This window comes from Cervus elaphus, chromosome 18, assembly GCF_910594005.1.
Source record: "Cervus elaphus chromosome 18, mCerEla1.1, whole genome shotgun sequence".
NCBI classification, from domain to species: domain Eukaryota; kingdom Metazoa; phylum Chordata; class Mammalia; order Artiodactyla; family Cervidae; genus Cervus; species Cervus elaphus.
In genome coordinates this window covers 111,745,282-111,762,887 of record NC_057832.1, presented here as the reverse complement: position 1 = coordinate 111,762,887, position 17,606 = coordinate 111,745,282, and the positions used below count along the sequence as shown (strand labels likewise).

Below are 17,606 nucleotides of genomic sequence, written 5' to 3'. Positions count from 1 at the left end.
GGGGTCTCCCGCCCCTTCCATGCAGACCACAGGGCCTCACCACTACTCCGACGTGCAAAATCCCTTCTTTCCCTTTAATGTGGGGAAGGCAGGGGAGGACCAGGGAGGGAGGTGTCCCAAGGGTTGGGTTTAGTGTGTGGCTGGCAGGCGTGGAGCCGGGTTCATATCTCCCTTGGCCCCCCTGGGACCCTCATCCAGGACTTGGTTACAGGCATCCTCACGTCGTAGCTTCCCGCCCAGACCTCAGACCTCCACGGGGCCCGGCGGCCTCAAGTGCTGCTGCAGGAGCTGAATGTGGTGTAACAGCTTCTTCTGGTGGCCAGCCAGGGTGACCCCCAGGGCGGGCAGGTCTCTAGGGAGGGGGACGGAAGGGAAAAAAATTCGGGGCCCGTGTCTTTGAGACCCCGGGCCCCACCCCTGGCCCTGGGCCGAGGCTCCCCTCCCCGACCCCTCCGGCTTACTCCAGGCTGAGCTGGGCCACGTCACCGAAGGTGCAGAGGCCAGACTGGGAAAAGTTGTCCCGGTAGCACTCCAGGCCGATGGCCGAGAGCCAGGCCTGCGGGGAGTCCAGAGACGGAAAGTCCAGGGCCACGGGATTCAGCAGGGCCTGGGAGGGTCTGGGAGGGAGGGGCAGGCAGGTCAGTCTCCTCTTCGTCCTTGTCCCCTCCCCTCAGTTTCCTTTATGGGTCTGCATCAACCCTCCCCGGCTCTCCCGGGCTCTAATGCCAAAGCTCCAGACCTGTCCCCGGGGCTCCCGCCAGCCTGCAGAGTGTCTGGCTTGCGGATCATCTTGTCAAATGCGGCCACCAGCTGGTCAAAGTGAGGTCGCTGGGTACGATCCTTCTGCCAAGTGTCCAGCATAAGCAGGTGCAGTCCAGGAGGACAGCCTGGAGGTGGGGGCAGCCGGAATTCCTGCTCTATTGCATTGAGCACCTGGGGACGAGAGGAAGAAGATGGTGCTTAGAGGCTATTGCTAGTGGAAAGGAAGGTATCGTTAGGTAAGCATGAGGTTGGAAAGGAACTTAAACATGGAAAATGAGACCCGTGAGATCTTAGAATGTGAATGTATTCCGGGATGGACGGCTTAGAATGTTTGAGTCTGTGAGGCTGGTGGGTTGGACGGACAGGGGTTCCAGGTCATGAGCTCACCTCCTGGTCACTCATGTCCCAGTAGGGCCGCTCTCCATAACTCATCACTTCCCACATCACTATCCCAAAGCTCCAGACATCACTAGATGTTGTATGTTTCCCGTGTGCGATGACCTCTGGGGCCGCCCAGCGAAGCATACAACTTGGGCCCTGAGGGGTGGGGTTGAAAGTAATAGCAATAATCAGAGCCATGGTCCTAGTTACTGATCAACTACTACGTGCTCAGATGTGTATCAAGTGTTTCACAGCAAGCATCTCGTTTAATTCCATAATGACCCTGTATTAGCGACGGCATTATCTCCATTTTGCAGGTACAGAGGCTGAGACGTAGAGAAGTACAAACTTGTGCAAAGTCACAGAGCTTGAGGGTGGTGTGTGGATTTGCACCCAGGGGCTCTGACACTGGTCAGCATTAGGGAAGGGCAAGGGGTGGCTCTAGGAGGACTCCCCTTCCTTCCTCAGTGTCCTTAGTCCATCCCTGATGTCCCGCTGTGCCCCCTCGCCTGGGGTTTGCTCCATCACACGGGTGAGCTCCGCCTCTTCAGACTCTAAGGTATGCCACCTGAGGCATCCACCGCCCCTGGTCCCAGCTTGGCCTCCAGCAACCCCGCCCCCCCGAGGGAGGCCGGGCCCCCAAGGCTTCGCTCTCACCTGAGGGCTGTGGCCGAGACGAGCCACTTTGCAAACCAGGTGGCTGTTAACCAGCACGCTGTGGGCGGAGAGCGCGCGGTGCACGAAGGCGAAGCTGGACAGGTACTGCATGGCAGCGGCCACGCCCCGCTGCATGGCCACCAGCTGCAGGCTGCTGAACTGGCCCTCCCGCTGCTGGGGGCCGGTGGAGGGGGGACAGGTCAGCAAAAGCGGGGGCAGGAATCTGGACTCAGCACACAGACACACTGGCACCCAAGGGCAAGGGCTATATGGAATCAGAACGGCCTGAAAATGAAGGCTGAAGACCCCAGAGGCAGCAGCAGGAGGGAGCAGAGGGATGGGGCTGTGAGTCTCGAACAGCTGAGAACTGCCCACTTTCCCAGCCCATGCCTCCCCCCACCAGCACCGCCTCACCACCAGCCTGACTGACCCTCAGGAAGCTGTCCAGGGGGCCCAGCTCCATGAGTTCCGTCAGCACCATGAAGGGCCGGCTCCTGGTGACCACGCCCTCCAGCCGCAGGATGTTAGGGTGCTGAAACTGGCCCAGCATGGCGGCCTGCCCGAGAAAGGCCATCTGCAAACTCTCGGCGCCTCCGGTCCACAGGGCCCGGATGGCCACGGCCTGCTCCCGCCGGCCCCGGGGCTGCAAGCGGCCCCGGCGCACCTCCCCGAAGGAGCCTGGGGGAACAGGTGTAGGCTGGGGGCGGGGTCCACAGGAGGGACTCGAGGTGTCCTACCCTGTTCAGAAGGGACCCTCCTGGAAACCCCTTCCATGCCCTCCTCTGCCCCCGCACAGTACCTGCCCCAATGACCTCCTCAATCTTGATGTACGTGGGGTCAACCTCCCGGGCGAATTCTCGGATGGCCTGGCAGGGGTCCTCGTAGGTGGAGGGGTCGATGTAGTACTTTACCCCGAGCCCTGCAGGCATGGGGGTGTCCATGACGAGGGCACATGCCCACACACCCCAGGCTTGCTCTCTCACTCCCAAAGACGGTGCCAAGGAGCTGCCCGCAACCCTGGGGGCCGGGCCCCGCCTAGGGGTACCCCTGGACAGTACTCAGCTGCCCCAGACTCACTGCCCCATTCCTCCACCCCCTCCTGCCCCACCTCTGGGGTCTTCATCCTTCCTTCTCAGGCTGTTCTGATTCCAGTCCCCCCGCCCCCCACTTCCCAGCCCCACCCCCCGACCTGGGCTGCTGTATTGCTGCAGTTGCTCCATGTAGCCGGTTCCACGCCGCTTCCTGGGGGACCAGAACCACAGTCCTGCAGGCACATTCCCGCCTGTCCCCTCCCCAGTCCACCCCGCGGAAGCCAAGGTCCTGCCGGGGCTCCCGGGCGGCAGCCAGCCAGACCCAGGGGCTGCGGGCTGCTGGGGGTAGAGGGCGCTGGTGGGGGCTTCCCTGGGGGACTCTGGGTCTGTCAGGACTTGGGGCTGTGTGGAGGGGGGTGGTACCCGGCCGTGGCGGGGAGGGGCTCACCTCTGGAAGACTAGAGCCAGCACGGTGATGGCCGCCAGCAGAAGGAAGGCCAGCGCCCCCAGGATGGACCCAACCACCAAGGAGAGCCTCTCAGGAAGCTGAGCGGACAGCTCACCTGGAGAACCAGCCGTGCAGGGGCACAGGTGAGTAAGATCTCGCAGGCCGGAGCATCCTTCCCTCACACACCCCCTCCCCACATGGAACCGAAGATCAAGGGGAGACACTCTCTTGGTCTGGAAGGTCGGGGTGAAGGTGCAAGGTCTGGATGGTCCCCGGGCCCCTCCTCACCATCCCTTCAGGCCGCCCCCACCCCACCCAGGCCTCCCCTCACCTTGAGGCAGCGTCTGGAAGTAGACCTTGCCCCCGTAGGGGCCATGGCCCGCGGCTGTCCGCGCCCGCACCTGGAAGCCATAGATGTGGCCGGGGCTTAACTTGGTCACGGTGGCTGTGTTGGTCTCGCTGGTCAGGGTGAAGGAGTGGGATTCATCTTCTGCCTGGGGGGTGGGTGACAGCCACTCACTCCCTGCCGGCTGTGGGGTCCCGATCCCCCCTGCCTCCCCTCCCACATTCCTCACTCCCCGGCTACAGGGCCCTGAGGCACCCCTCTGGTCCCCCCACCTCTCGCCCCACTGTGGGGCCCCTGGAACCTCCCACCAGCCCCACCAGGGCCGCCCTCTGCTCCCTACCTGGTCATAGTAGCGGAGCTGATAGTCCAGGATGTTCCCGTTGGTCTGGTCAGGCTGCGGCCAGGACACGGTGATGCTGTTGGAGGCGCGACTCACCTGGTGCATGGCAGGGACTGCGGAGGGAACTGGCGTGGGGGTGATGTTAGTGGGGTTTCCAGGGGCTGGAGAGCAGGAGTGGGGCACGGGGGGGTTCTAAGGAGGAGACTGGAAGCTTAGGGGCGGCCGAGGCTCACCTGCGTGGCTGGTGCTTACATTGATGGCTGCAGCCTGGGGAGGGTCGGGGCTGAGCTCTGACACCCCATTGACAGCCTGCACCTCCAGGATGTAGGGTACGTGTGGCCGCAGCCCCCCGACGAGCACACGGCTCTCAGTCAGGCCCCTCTGGCGGGGGTCGAAATGCACCTCATCCCTACAGCGGCGACAAGGGCCCTGGCCCCCGGGCCCTCCGCACTCCTTGCACACGACGTTGAAAAGTAGGTCTCCGCGGCCCCCCAGTTCCCGAGGCAGGCGCCAGTGCAGCATGAGGGTGGAGCCCTGCACCTCGAACCACAGCTCCTGGGGGGCTGACGGGGGGCCTGGGGAGACCACGCACATGGGGGGGACAAGGGCCAGGGAGTAGGGAGTTGTGGGGTGGGGTGATGGGTGAAGGAAGAAGGAGACAGTGGAGGGAGGAAGCAGGTGGGCCGGGAGCAGAGCAGTCAGGGGAACGTGGCAGGCAAGGAAAGCAAGGACAGAGGAGGAAACAGTCACTGCAGATGCCACCCAGCCACCCCGTGTGCCCTCAGCCTCACCCTCTCCTGGCCCCACTGCCTCCCGACTCCATCCCTGCGGTGGGTGGGGGACTCACCAGTGCAGGGGGCTTCTGGGGGGTCTGAACTGGCCCGGAAGAAGCCTTCCAGGCAGGGGCACACAGGGGCCGCAGGATCTGGGGCGTGGCTGCGGGCAGGGCATGGTGAGCAGGGGGCATTCCCAGCCAAGGCTTTGTAGGACCCCCGAGGGCAGGCTGAGGGGCAGAGGGGGGAGCAGCCTCAGGTCCACTCTGCCATCCTGAGCTCCCCCCACCCCAACACCAGCACAGCCATTCCCCCAGGCCTGCGTTCCTCCCAAGATCTGCCTCTCCTCCTCACCCGTCTCTTCCCTCTCCGCCTCCTTCGGGCAGACCCTGACACTACTTCTGCCATTTTGTTGGGGGCGGAATTACATCTCCACTGATGGAGAAAGTCCTGTGTGGTGGGGGGCTGCGGCAGGCCAGGCGCTCGAGGCACAACCTCCCTCTGCAGAGGCTGCCTGCAGCCTGCACTCACAGCAGAAATACCCTGTTCAGTTGTACCCAACGCCTCCCAGGATGATCCTGGCTGTGGGATGATCCATCCCCAGCTAGACAGCAAATGCAGACAAGGGGCCCCATCCCACGACAGCCTTTTATCTCCATCCCTTCACAGGCCTGTAGCCCTGGGAGCCCCAGCAAAGGGCTGTGGAATTCTCCAGAAGGTTCCAGAAGTTTCAGATGAGTGGATGAAAGCAAGCCTGGTTGCTTTAGGAAATAAATCCGGAGAAAACAAGGCTCTTTTCCTAAAACAGCTTATTGCTGACCTTTGGAGGCGGGGGACAAAATGAAGTGTGGACCCGTTCAGGAGTAATCTCAAGTGCAAGGAAGCGAGGGGGGCGGGGAGCCGGGGTCTCACCTTGGCAGGCCTTGTCTCCCCGCGCAGGCTGGTGCCCCGGCTGGCAGCGGCAGCCCCCGACGGCAACCATCCACTTGCCCTCCCCGTTGCAGTGCAGCCTGGGGGCGCTGCCCGCTGCCTGGCCCCCCGCTCCATCCTCCTCCGGCTCTGCGTGCGCCACACAGGTGCCCACGGCCGCCACCAGGGAGGCTCCCCCGGCCCCGCTGGCCTGCGTCTCGGGAAAGGAAGCGAAGGCGCGAAGCACTGAGGGGCAGGCGTAGGAGAAGAGCTTGACCGCCACGAGAGCCAGGCAGGCCCCGGTGTCCTGGAAGGCCACGTAGAAGCCGCGCTGGGTCAAGGGCCCGAAGCTCCGCTCCTTGACATTCAGCTGCAGCCCCGCCCGCTGCCCTGTCCGCTGGGGGCCCACCGCCCAGGCCGAGGAGGCGGGAAAACTCTCATCCGCCGCAATCGTGTCCACCTTGGTCCAGCGTTTGAGGTGCCAGGAGGAGATGCTGTCGGGGCCGTCGGGCTCCTCAGCCTGGCGGTAGTAAAGCGTGAAGGTCTCCCGGCAGGTGCCCCCGGCCACGCCCAGGCTGGAGCAGGCCCGCACGGAGAAGTGCAGTCGGATGTGCGCCCGCTGGGCGCCTCGCCGCTCCACAAAGTGTGTCTGCAGCCAGTTGTCCTGCCCCGGGCCTGGAGCAGCCCCGGCCACGTGGCATGCCTCGAAGGTCCGAGTCAGGCGTCGCTGGTCGTCCAGAACGCTCACTTCGTCCCACTGCAGGGAGGACCACAGAAGCTCAGTTAGCGGCTTCTGGGTCCGTATGGGGCAGGGAGGCGGGGCATATCCCTTCCAGCCCATCTTAGAATTAACCACATGCAAAGCCGCTGAGGATGCCCGCAAGTCCTGTTCCTCTGACGGGCAGACCTCTTAGCCCAGCCATCTCCACTGAGGGTTTCCTCCTTGCAATCACCGAGCTCCTGATTGGGGCAGGGGCAGGGGTGGGGCGGCAGGCTCAGAATGCAAGAGTGATACTCACCCCACCTGGTGGGTAGGTGAGCCAGCCAATCTCAGATGTCTCTCCACTGGTGTCCAGCAACACCTCTGCCCAGAGACAAGAAGGGACACGCAGTGGCCAGGCCTGCAGCCGGCAGGGCTAATACCACCCCAGACCCACCGGAAAGAGAATTTTCCTCCCAGATTCATGTAACTGACCAATAGGAGCTCCACTGTCTCTTCGGAGCCCTTCTCTGGAACCTTCCCCGTTCCTTTTCCTCTCTTGATGTCTCCCTCTTTTCTGCATCTTTCCCACTTCCCACATGTGCTGGGTCTCTACTGGCAGGTGGGGCTTCTTCCATCTCCCCTCTCCGCTTACCTTCCAGAGCCAGGACCGAGGACACCAGCGCTAGAACCCACAGGCTGCCGACCATGCCCGCCACTCTGCTCCCTGACGGGGCAGCCCCCTCAGCAGCCATGAGGCATCTTCAGGGCTCCCACCATGGCCCTGCCTCCACCCTGCTCCCAGGTGGGGCTGCTGCTTTGCAAGGCTGGAGTCTGCAGCCAAGCCTGCTTCTAGATACAAAGGAACAGAAGAGACCAGTGAGAAGTAACTGCATTGCTTCACAGTTGGTACAGCCTCCAAAACCTGGCCCTGGGTCTCCCCCTGAAGCTCTCAAAGTGCCCCAGCACCAACCACGGGTGGGGCCGGCAGGAAGCCGAATCTCTCCCAACCTGTGCTGAGTCCACCATCTTGGGGGACCACGTGCCCAGTCGGCCTACCTCCTACACTGTGCAGGTGACCCATCTCTGAGCATCTGTTGCTCATGGCCCTCCCTGATCCAGGTGGCACCGTGATAAAGAATCTGCCTGCAAGGCAGGAGATGCGGGTTTGATTCCTGGGTCAGCAAGATCCCCCGGAGAAGGAAATGGCAACCCAGGCCAGTATTCTTGCTTGGGAAATCTCCATGGACAGAGGAGCCTGGCGGGCTACAGTCCACGGGGTCGTGAAAGAGTTGGACATGACTGAGCTAGTCAACAAAACAACTCAGAGCACAGGGTAGCTCTGAGCCAGTTGTATCCCTTTTCTTCTGGAAGGAGCTATTCAAGTTCTTTCTCTTCATTTATTCTCCTCCCTTCCTCCTAAGGCCACCCTGTATAGAAAGTCAGAAGATGCTTCTCATTAAAAGCAGGGGAGTTACAAGCTACTCCTTCCCTGGGGGGACATGCGGTCCCCTCTCCCCAACACCTCCCAGCCCCCATCAGACTTGGACATTCTAGGACATTTCAGAGAGGCAGCGAAGCGAGAGGGACTGCAGAAGGAGAGCTGTGGGGTATGAAGGGAGGGAGGGTGCGAGAGCAGACACGAAAATGAACAAAGGCAGAAAGATTCTGCCTGTTAAAGCAGCCAGGATAGAGAAGGGACGGAGCTATGTAGGTCCTCTCTCTACAAGCGGTACATTTTTTCTCTGGCTTACAGAAAAATAAATGTATGCCCTTATATATATATAAAGATGCTCCCTAGCTTACTCACAATGAAAGGGAGGCATGTCATCTGGTTTGTGAAATTAACAATGCCTGAGTTGGAGAAGGTATGAGAAATAGGCTCTCTTGTATTCACTGTGGGTTCGAGTTGGTGTATGCTCTTATGGGTTCGAGTTGGTGTATCCTCTTAGAAGGACCATTGGTGATGTCTACCTAGCAGCTTCATGTCTAAGAATTTGTCCTTCAGGTATCTATAGCTGGATCCCTTTGCACAGATGTTTGAATGAGAATATTTATTGCATCATCATTGGTAAGGGAAAATACGCCAAAGTAACTGTTCATCAATAGAAAGATGACTAAAAAATTATGGCACAGCCTTCAAAAGGAATAAGGGCTAGTGTTTATGTATTAATATGGAAATAATGTCCAAGTGAAAGTACACAGTCCATTGCAGAGTCATATACAGTATCCTCCTGACTGGTAACTTAAATATATAATACATAGGTTTGTAAAGGGGTTTCCCAGGTGGCACTAGTGGTAAAGAACCTGTCTGCTAATACAGGAGACAAAAGAGATGCAGATTCAGTCCCTGGGTTGGGAAGATCCCCTGGAGGAGGGCACGGCAACCCACTCCAGTATTCTTGCCTACAGAATCAAATGGACAGAGGAGCTGAGTGGGCTATGGTCCTTGGGGTCACAAAGAGTTGGACAAGACTGAAGTGACTTAGCATACATACATGTATGTAAGGATCTTAAAGAAAGGTAGACAAAATCTGGGAAGAAAGGGAGAGGGAAAGCATGAGGAATAATGCAAGAAACATTTACTCTCATATCCTCTTTATTTCTTTTTTTCTTGTCCTTCTTAAGTTTTTAGAAATTTATTTTTAATTGGAGGATAATTCCTTTACAATATTGTGTTGATTTCTGCCTGAATGAATCAGCCATAAGTATACACATGTACTCTCCCTCTAGAAACCGCCCCATCCCACCCCTCTAGCTTGTCACAGAGTACCATGTCCAAAGATGGTACTGATGAACCTATTTGCTGGGCAGGAATAGAGATGCAAACATAGAGAACAGACTTTGGACATAGCGGGGTGAGGAGAGGGTGGGGGGAATTGAGAGAGGAGCACTGAAGCATATATATTACCATATGTAAAACAGATAGCTAATGGGAAGTTGCTATATAAACCTTTAGTTTTTTTCAGTTGAAAATCTTAGGACTTCCCTGGCAGTCCAGTGGTTAAGATTCCTTGTTCCCAATGCAGGGGGTGTGGGTTTGATCCCTGGTGGGGGAACTAAGATCACACATGCCAAAGGAAATGGCCATAAATAAATTGATTAAGATAAAACTATTAATGATTAAAATCTTGCATGTATATTATTTTTCAGTGAAATCATCAAAATTTTAAATCTGTAAATAATAATTGTTTAGTGAAAAGTAGAAGTGTTAGTTTCTCAGTAGAGTCTGACTCTTTGCGACCCTGTGGACTATAGTCCGCCAGGCTCCTCTGCCCATGGAATTCTCCAGGCAAGAATGCTGGAGTAGGTTGCCATTCCCTTCTCCACGGCATCTTCCCTGACCCAGAGATCGAACCCGGGTCTCCTGCATTGCACAGAGATTCTTTACCATCTGAGCCACCGGGGAAGCCCTATGACTATCTAAAAATAATAACTATTTAGTAAAATGAATTAAACTAGTGTTCATGCCCTCAAAATGGTTTCTCAGGACTATGTGATAAGCTATGTTTTTATATAAAACAGTCTCCAGCCTTTAGAAGCACAACACTGCAGCTCAAAACACAGGACCAAGAGCCGTGGCTGCCTCCAGGGTCACGGTGAAGGAAAACAGGCTCAGACCTTTCTTTGCTCGTTGGTCTAAGGTCAGTTGGTCTAAGGCGAGCTATCTCTCTCCTTGCGACTGAGTCTCAAAAGCCTGTGAGTTGCATGGACAAGAGAACTAGAGGCCATTGATTTCTATTGAGAAGAAAACAAGAGGCACATTGCTCAAAAGACTCAAAAGATTGAAAGTAAAAATAAAAGCCAATTGGAAGTTGGAACTAAAAAATTACACATTTCACAATGAAGCTAAGACCAAACTATTAAATGACATTTTACTTTGACAAATGTGAAAATCATGATTTGATTCCTACCAGTCCTTTTTTTCAGTTAATGCTGGCTATGCTGTAGGCTGAAGCCTTCAGCATTATCTCCAGGTGGTTTTCATGAAAAGACACCATTTGTGCATCTGCATGGCCTGACATGAGTGGATGTCTGCCAAGTGGCCACTAAAATTTACCTTTCAGGCCTCTAGAATACCATATGAGAAATAAAGAGTTCAGTTTATGGCATATGGAGACAAGTAAGGAGCATCTGGAAATTTCCACCTTGTATACCTTGAACTTACACAATATTATATGTCAATTGTATCTCAGTATGGCTCAGATGGTAAAGCGTCTGCCTGCAGTGCAGGAGACCTGGGTTCGATCCCTGGGTCGGAAAGATCCCCTGGAGAAGGAAATGGCAACCCACTCCAGTACTCTTGCCTAGAAGATTCCATGGATGAAGGAGCCTGGTGGGCTACAGTCCATGGGGTCGCAAAGAGTCAGACACGACTGAGTGACTTCACTTTCTTAAAGCTGGGGGGGAGGGTGGGAAGAAGCATTTTCATATAGCAGATTATTACTAAGAAGCAGAAGTTCTTTGCAAATACTGTCCCAAATGCTACAAAAATCATTCACAGATTATATTAACGTTTCAAAGAAGAACCAGGAGATGGTAAAGTAAAAAGCATAGTCCCATCAACAATGACTGTTTAAATGTTGATACTTTCTGCATTTCAGTCCTCTTACATAAATCCAAATATAAAACTAATAAATGGCAATTTTGCACACAAAAAAAAGAATTGAAAAAATACAATGGCTGCTTAAGAAATGTCCTAAAGTAGTTCATGTTGCGGGTACACACCCCCACCCCCAATCTTAATGGCTTAATTTGAAGACATGCTTCATACACTAGAGCAGACCAGATTCTGTCTCACTCTCTGTCACAGAATCTTTAGGAAGGCTGTTATCAAGAACTGAAAATGCCAGCAAGACGTCTTTAAACAGTGAAGGCTATTATGCCATTCGGCCAGCAGATATTCTTTAAAATAGCCTCTTTCAGTCAGAACATGGATGGAATCTGGAATCTGTACAAAGAAGAAACTGTAAGACTGTGTCTTCTTAAACTTATAACTAGACAAATCATCATGGAGAAGGAATAATGAACACTTTGGATATGTCCCAGGGAATTTTTGGAGAGACAGTGAAACAGGAGAGAAAAAGATGCACACTGCCAATCACATCAGCTGTGAAGTATGGAACATCCCAGAAGATGAATGGCCAAGCATTTGCTTTGATGACCCACAACACAATAACACTGCTTGTGGCTACACGAGGGTGTCTGCATAGCTTTAGTATGCATCTAGATGACAACATGAAGCTGGCCTCTCTCCAGAAGATCCAGAAAAGAACAGAAGCAATTATAAAACAAGCTAAAGCCACTCAGTTTCTAATGTCAAGAGGAATCAGGAAAAAAAACAATGAAGTGGGGACATCACATGTAGATTGCCGCAAGTAATTTTTTGAAATGTTACAAAGAACAAAGGTATTCATTAAAAAGAAATGGTTGAGTACTTTCAAGTACCCAGAAGTGTACTTTTGCTGTTTGATGAGGACCTCTTTTAGATTCGGATCCAGAAGACAGATGGTTATAAATAAGTTTCTTCAGAAAAAAACTGTTGCTGAGTGAGACTCGGAAGTTAGGTTGACTCTAATGTATCCAACCAACCAGATAAATCCAAGTCTTTTATTTTTTAATGTATAAAAAAACTAAGTGTATCTCTATGGAAAGGATAAAAATAAGGATAGAGGTAACATTATCAAGATATGGAGAAACTGCTGTCAACTAATTCCTGCCACTGCAGATTCTTTTGAAACAAGATTCAAAGGCAGAAATGTAAGTGACAAGAACATGCAGCTCCATCACATGCCTGGAATACAAAACGGGCAGGACTTAGAACTTGATGTTCAAAGGTGACTTCAATGGCTGAGGACTAGGACATCTTTCAGCATTTGGTCCAGGAGGGTGCCTTGGGAGCAGCCGATCACATCCGGGCTGCCACACAGAGGGAGACAGGCCCCCGTAAGGTCAGGCCCCTCATTCTCTTCCCTTCAACCTGTTTGAGATTTCTCTGTCTTCTCCAGCTCAGGAGAGGAATCAGTCAGGGTTTAGAAATCCTCTAACCTCTGAAAAAGCAGAAGACTTATCTCCATAAGGAAAACATTCACATTTCAGATGTGTACTGGCTTTAAAAATAAAAACACCAGGAGCAGCAGAAATGTGGATGTAAAATGATAGCTCAGAAAATGAGACTGATTAGACAAAGTTTCTTATGATAAAAATTGCATCCCATGATCAAATCTTTTTTTTTTTTTTGGTCTCAGCTCCTTTTCTGGTTATACCATTTTATATCTTTTGGATACAGTAGGAACACTACAGCCACAAGCTTGCTACATTTTTTTAGTTTACAAAAAAGATGGCAGTTTCATAACATCGGGATTGTATTTTGTTTTCACAAACTGGCAAAGATTAAAGATGTGTAGAGTCTTAGCTTATAAATCATAGCTTACAAGTTGTTTTCTATAAAAATGAAAGATTTAAAAATACATGAGTAAACCTGTAAGAATTTAAAAAGTTAACTGTGCTCACATTAAAATGCTAAATGTAAAAATTTATGAATGATCCAAGCTGACTTAAATATAATTTATGCACCTGGATTCATAAAGCAAATTTGTAAAAATTAAGTATATAAGCCCAGTGAGCTTGGAGGAAGGTATGGCAAAAGATATATCGGGCCATTAAAACTGGTTACTGTAGGAGGTAGAAAAAGAGGATGGAGGCTGGGGGGCTCTTATGAACTGTCTCTTATACATACTTGAATTGTTTTTCTTGTTACAATGAGCATATCTTATTTCTATAATTAAAGCAAAATCTCACAGTTAAAATCTAAACAAAAAAGGAAAATATTTATAAAACCTCGATTAGTATAACATCTTTACAATTTATCTCCCCACTTTGCCATTCAGGTTGCAAAATATCTAGAAATTTTCAGATATTTGGTAAAAGCAGATCTAGAGAGGCAGTAGGATCTGGGAACAAATGAGTGAAAGAATGTCAACAATAAAAGCAAAATAACTTTTATCCCTTTAAGCTTCTCTCCCAAGAAATTGAAATTGTCCCATGATAATGCCATGTTTGTCAATGATGTCAAGCACTGATGACATCATCGATGTCTCAGTGATGTCAAGGCCTGCAACTTCAAAGAGAAAGAGAGGCTCAGAACACACAGGGGGCATCATGGAACAGTGAACCCAGGAAGGCAGAGCAGCCTGCCTGCCAGCAGGGTGAGACGAGGTCAGGAGGGCAAAGAGGCCAATGGTTTTAAGTGGCTGGTGTGTCTGCTGCGGTTGCTGAGCTGGTCCGCACACCTGTTAGCTGCAGGGCCGGCGTGGGAGGGGTCAGCACCACGGGCCCTGTCCTCTGTCCTGTTCTGCAGCTGTTAAACGCCCAGGAAATTCCAGTATAATCCTTGCTCAGCTTACTGCTGCAGCCTCTGCCCTTAAATCTCTACCTTGGATATGGGCTCTGTAGCTGTCTCTCCGAGCTCCGGCCACCCGCCTTGAAAAGGATCCCGGTGGCCTTTAAGGAGACATCTAGAGCCCACAGTGAGGAGGTGGCTTTCCTCCGGTGCCTCTAGGCCCTGCTGCCCGGGGCCGGAGAAGCCGATGCATGGATTACCTAGCAGAGGACAGTGCTGGGTCCCCGGAGGCCTGCAGCCCCAGAGAATGTCCCCCAGAGCACGTAGATGCAAAGAAATGTGCCTCCCACTCCCTGGCTGGCTGTGGAGCTGGGGGAGGTTTTAAGATGCAGGCAGTGTCTGGGTCTAGCCAGACAGCCACTTAGAATGAGCGGCTTGGGCTTGTACCATGTGGGGTGGGGTGGGGGACACGTATGGCCCCGGGAAAAGGACATGAAGGAGGGTGTTGGGGCCATTGGTACATAGGCAGGAGAGATGAGTAAGTGGAAGATGGTGGAAGAAAGCCCATGAGTGCCAGGACCAGTGCCTGTGAGCGCAAGTGTGAGAGTGTGTAATGGAGTGTATATGAGGTGAGATGGGTGTGGAGCAGGAGTATGTGCTGGGTGTGAGTGTGTGTGTCAGCAGGCACATCCCTGCAGATCCCAAGTGTGGAGCAGGAGAGTACGTGCTGGGTGTGTATGTGTGTGTGTGTCTGTCTGTGTGTGTGTCTGTGTGACAGCAGGCACATCCCTGCGGATCCCAAGTGGTCCTCCTGCCGGTGGTAGACACCCGTGAGCCCTACCCTCTCACCCCGGGTCTGTCCCTGCTCCGCCCCTAGTCAGGGTCTCAACTGTGTCCTGTCCCAGAAGCTGCTTCTGTGGAAACACCTGGACTAGGAGAGGAAGGTAAAAGGGGAGTGCGGAGAAAGAGAAACCTCAGGCTCAAAGCCCCCCCAGACCTCAGCATCCCATTTCCACCTAGTGGGGAGTGTGCTCTTGGCCCAGGGCCAGGAGTGTGCCAGGGCCCACGGCCCAGGGCCAAGATCTGGAGACAGTGATCAGCTGGGAGGGCAGCTGATGCTGCTCGAAGGAGGGGTGGTCCTGCCCTTCCCACACTCAGCCCATCACTGCCTGTTGCTCCCCTGCGCTCTGATGAGAGCGGCCGGTGCTGGCCATCTTCTTGTGCCCGTGTGAACTAATAGACTCTGAAGGAGTCCTCTTCCCCAGGCCACTGGGTGGGTACATAGGAGCCCTCATCTGATCTTCCTGCACCAAAAATGTGCACTGCCCTGAATAAGCCCAGCCGCCCTTCTGAACAGCACCTGGCAAATCTGAGCACCCCAGCTCCCATGACTTGGGCAGTTTCCCTGCACTGCCCACGTCCCCACGGCTCCTTTCCCACCGAACCAGCATCTCCCCTTTCTAGCGCCTGAGTCAAGTTGCCCAGGCGGGCGCAGGGCCCGGGGTTAACTGATTGGCAACAGGCCCAGCCGCTTCTCTCCCTGGGCACTGCCAGGGACATTACAACATTAGCTAGGCTGGGCCCCTGCCAGCTCCCCCAGGGATGGGAGGAGAGAGGGTGCCAGACAGCCAAGATTGGTGGGTGCGGGTGCTGGGCAGGCAGGGCCACGCACCCAGAGGTAAAGCGAGGGGGTGGAGTCCACGGAGCAGTGAGCAGTGACTTTGGTTGCAAGTTGGGGTTCAGAACTGGGGAGCAGGAACCCAGCCTTCCCTCCACTCCAGGGCTCCTGGGTGGTGAGGGGGGTGGGGGTGGGGGCAGGATAGGCTGCGGGGAGCTGGGGGCAGGTGCGCATTCAACCTCCTCGCTCCTCCCAGCTCCACTGGGATTGGAGAGATGCCATCGGAGTCAGAGGGGTGGGCAAGCCTCTTCAGAAGGCTGGGAGCCGCCTCCTCCGGGACCCCTAGCTCAGGACCCCCGATGTCAGAACCATCCAACTGTCTCCGGAAACACAGTGGGGGACAGCAGCAGCAGGGTTATGGGGGTGTCACTACGGCTGGGGGGTGGGGGTGGGAGCCAGGTGGGCCAGTTACGCACCCATCACAAACCTCGCTCTCGCGTGGGGTGGGGGATACTCAGCGCTCCCCCAGGAGGACCCCGGGATCTGCAGAGGCCCTGTCAGGAGGGGCCCTCGACTTCTGCATCCCTGTCCCCCGGCACGCCGGCCCCCGCCCCCCAACGCCGCCTGCGACCCCCAGGCTCACCTTCGCGCCGGCCGCAGGCTCCGCAGATCTGCGCCCTCCCCGAGGCCCCGCACTGGAGCCGCGGCTCTGGGCGCTCGCCCGGCGCCTTCCGGGTCTCCGCTCGGGCGCGGGGACCCCCACCCCTCTCGGCGGCCAGGGTCCACACGGCGCCGAGGGTCTCAGGGCTGCGAGGCGGCCAGGGGGGCGGCGGCCGGCGGCAGGGGCTGCTCCGGAGGCGGGGCGCCGGGGATGGTGCGGGGCCCGCGTCGCGCTCGTCGTCGCCGCGCTGGGTCGCGGGGCTCGCCGCCCGCTGCTCTGCGCCCGAGCGGCGGCTGGAGCGAGCGCAGCCCGGCCCGCCCCCTCCGCGTCCCTCCCAGCCCGGCCCGCCCCTCTGCGGCCCCTCCGGCCGCCTTCCCTCTCCCCTCTTCCGGGGCGCCCAGCCCGCCCTCCCGGGCCTCGGCAGCGAGTGCACGTCCCGGGCGCGCGGGGGAGAGCGGGGTGGCGGCGCGGGGCTCGCCCGGGGCCCGCCTGTGCGCCCGGCCGGTGGACGTGGGCGCGGAGGATGAAAACCGGCCGGGCCTGGGGCAGGCGGCCGGGAGCTGGGTGCTAAGACCCCGGGGCTGGCGTGCGGGCTCCGGCAGCCGGAGAGCAACGCGGTTGGAACCCAGGGCAGGGGCCCCCGCGCCCCCTCGCCTCCCCTGCTTTTCTGCTTCAACTCTAGGAACTGAACCCACTGTTTTAGTTCCCACTCAGATTTGAATTAAGGTGGGCGTGAGCTGAGAAAAAGAGAAGAAAGTGGGTGGAGGGAAAGACAAACTGAATCTGGAGGGTGCGGGGGCGGGCGCGGGGTGGGGAGCGCTGGATCGGCAGGCAGGGTTGACAGTGCCTCTGATTGAGCCTTCTTCTGGGCGCCGGTGACCCCGGATCTTGCTCGGCGTTGGGGCTTCTGACCCCACTCCCCCTCCCTCCATCCTCCCCCCAGGGCAGGGAAGCCTGGGTCTGGAAGGGGAGGTCCTGAGGTCACTGCCAGGCGCTTACACGGCCGGGGCAAGTCGCTGCACCTCTGGGCGCCTCCTCCCTGGTCCGCTCCCTGGAGAGAGCCTCCCCACGCAGTGAGAGGCGGCGGGAGGTCCTCGCTGCGGGTGCCTGGAAACGTTGAGGAACCGAGGGGGGCACCGTGAGGAAACAATGTTCGTGCCCACCCGTCGCCGCCTCTCAAACCCGGGATGGGGTTGGGTGGGGGGCGCCCATTGTTCCGGTCCTCACACGGCAGAGCCGAGGTGTTGCTACCCCCTGCTGGCTCTTTCAAAGAACGCAAGCATCGGGGGGAGTCTGGCCTCCCCCGCCCCAACTCTTCGCATTACCCTGTCTCCCCCGTTTATTCAAGACCCCTTTATTAAAGCACTAGCTGCAAATGGGCTGGTCAGAACTGGTACTCAAGGAGCCTTCAGAAACGCAGGAAAATTGTGAAAGAGGTCTGTGAGCCAACAAGTACCATAGGCAGAACAATGAAACTCTTCAGCACGCACCTGGGAGAAACAGGCTTTAATGAATTGGGTGAATGGCTGAGAGAGAGAGAAAGATAAGGGCGGCTGAACAAGTGTTTCCTGGGCAAGGGGCTTGTTCATTGGCAGTATCAATGGCATAGCCAATGAACAAGCCTAATGCCGTTGAGGG

At 55.6% G+C, this 17,606-nt stretch overlaps 1 protein-coding gene across 3 annotated transcripts; it reads right to left on the bottom strand.

Annotated features, from left to right (window-relative positions):
* Positions 1 to 50: 50 nt before the first annotated feature.
* EPHB6 (EPH receptor B6) lies at positions 51 to 16,223 on the bottom strand. 3 transcript variants are annotated; one of them, XM_043873113.1, is made up of 18 exons: positions 15,951 to 16,223; positions 7,003 to 7,199; positions 6,667 to 6,731; positions 6,108 to 6,404; positions 5,651 to 5,954; positions 4,813 to 4,968; positions 4,199 to 4,540; positions 3,966 to 4,090; positions 3,611 to 3,773; positions 3,280 to 3,394; positions 2,990 to 3,042; positions 2,600 to 2,719; positions 2,231 to 2,478; positions 1,801 to 1,974; positions 1,150 to 1,299; positions 740 to 933; positions 462 to 617; positions 51 to 352 (listed from the first exon to the last, which is right to left on the bottom strand). In XM_043873113.1, exons 2-18 carry the CDS (start codon positions 7,100 to 7,102, stop codon positions 244 to 246), a joined length of 2,871 nt encoding a protein of 956 aa, XP_043729048.1. In that variant the 5' UTR covers positions 7,103 to 7,199; positions 15,951 to 16,223; the 3' UTR covers positions 51 to 243. The 3 variants fall into 3 exon arrangements, with proteins under 3 accessions (XP_043729048.1, XP_043729046.1, XP_043729047.1); XM_043873111.1 differs by having other exon boundaries at positions 5,651 to 6,404; XM_043873112.1 differs by having other exon boundaries at positions 1,801 to 1,971; positions 5,651 to 6,404.
* Between the last annotated feature and the right edge of the window lie 1,383 nt (positions 16,224 to 17,606).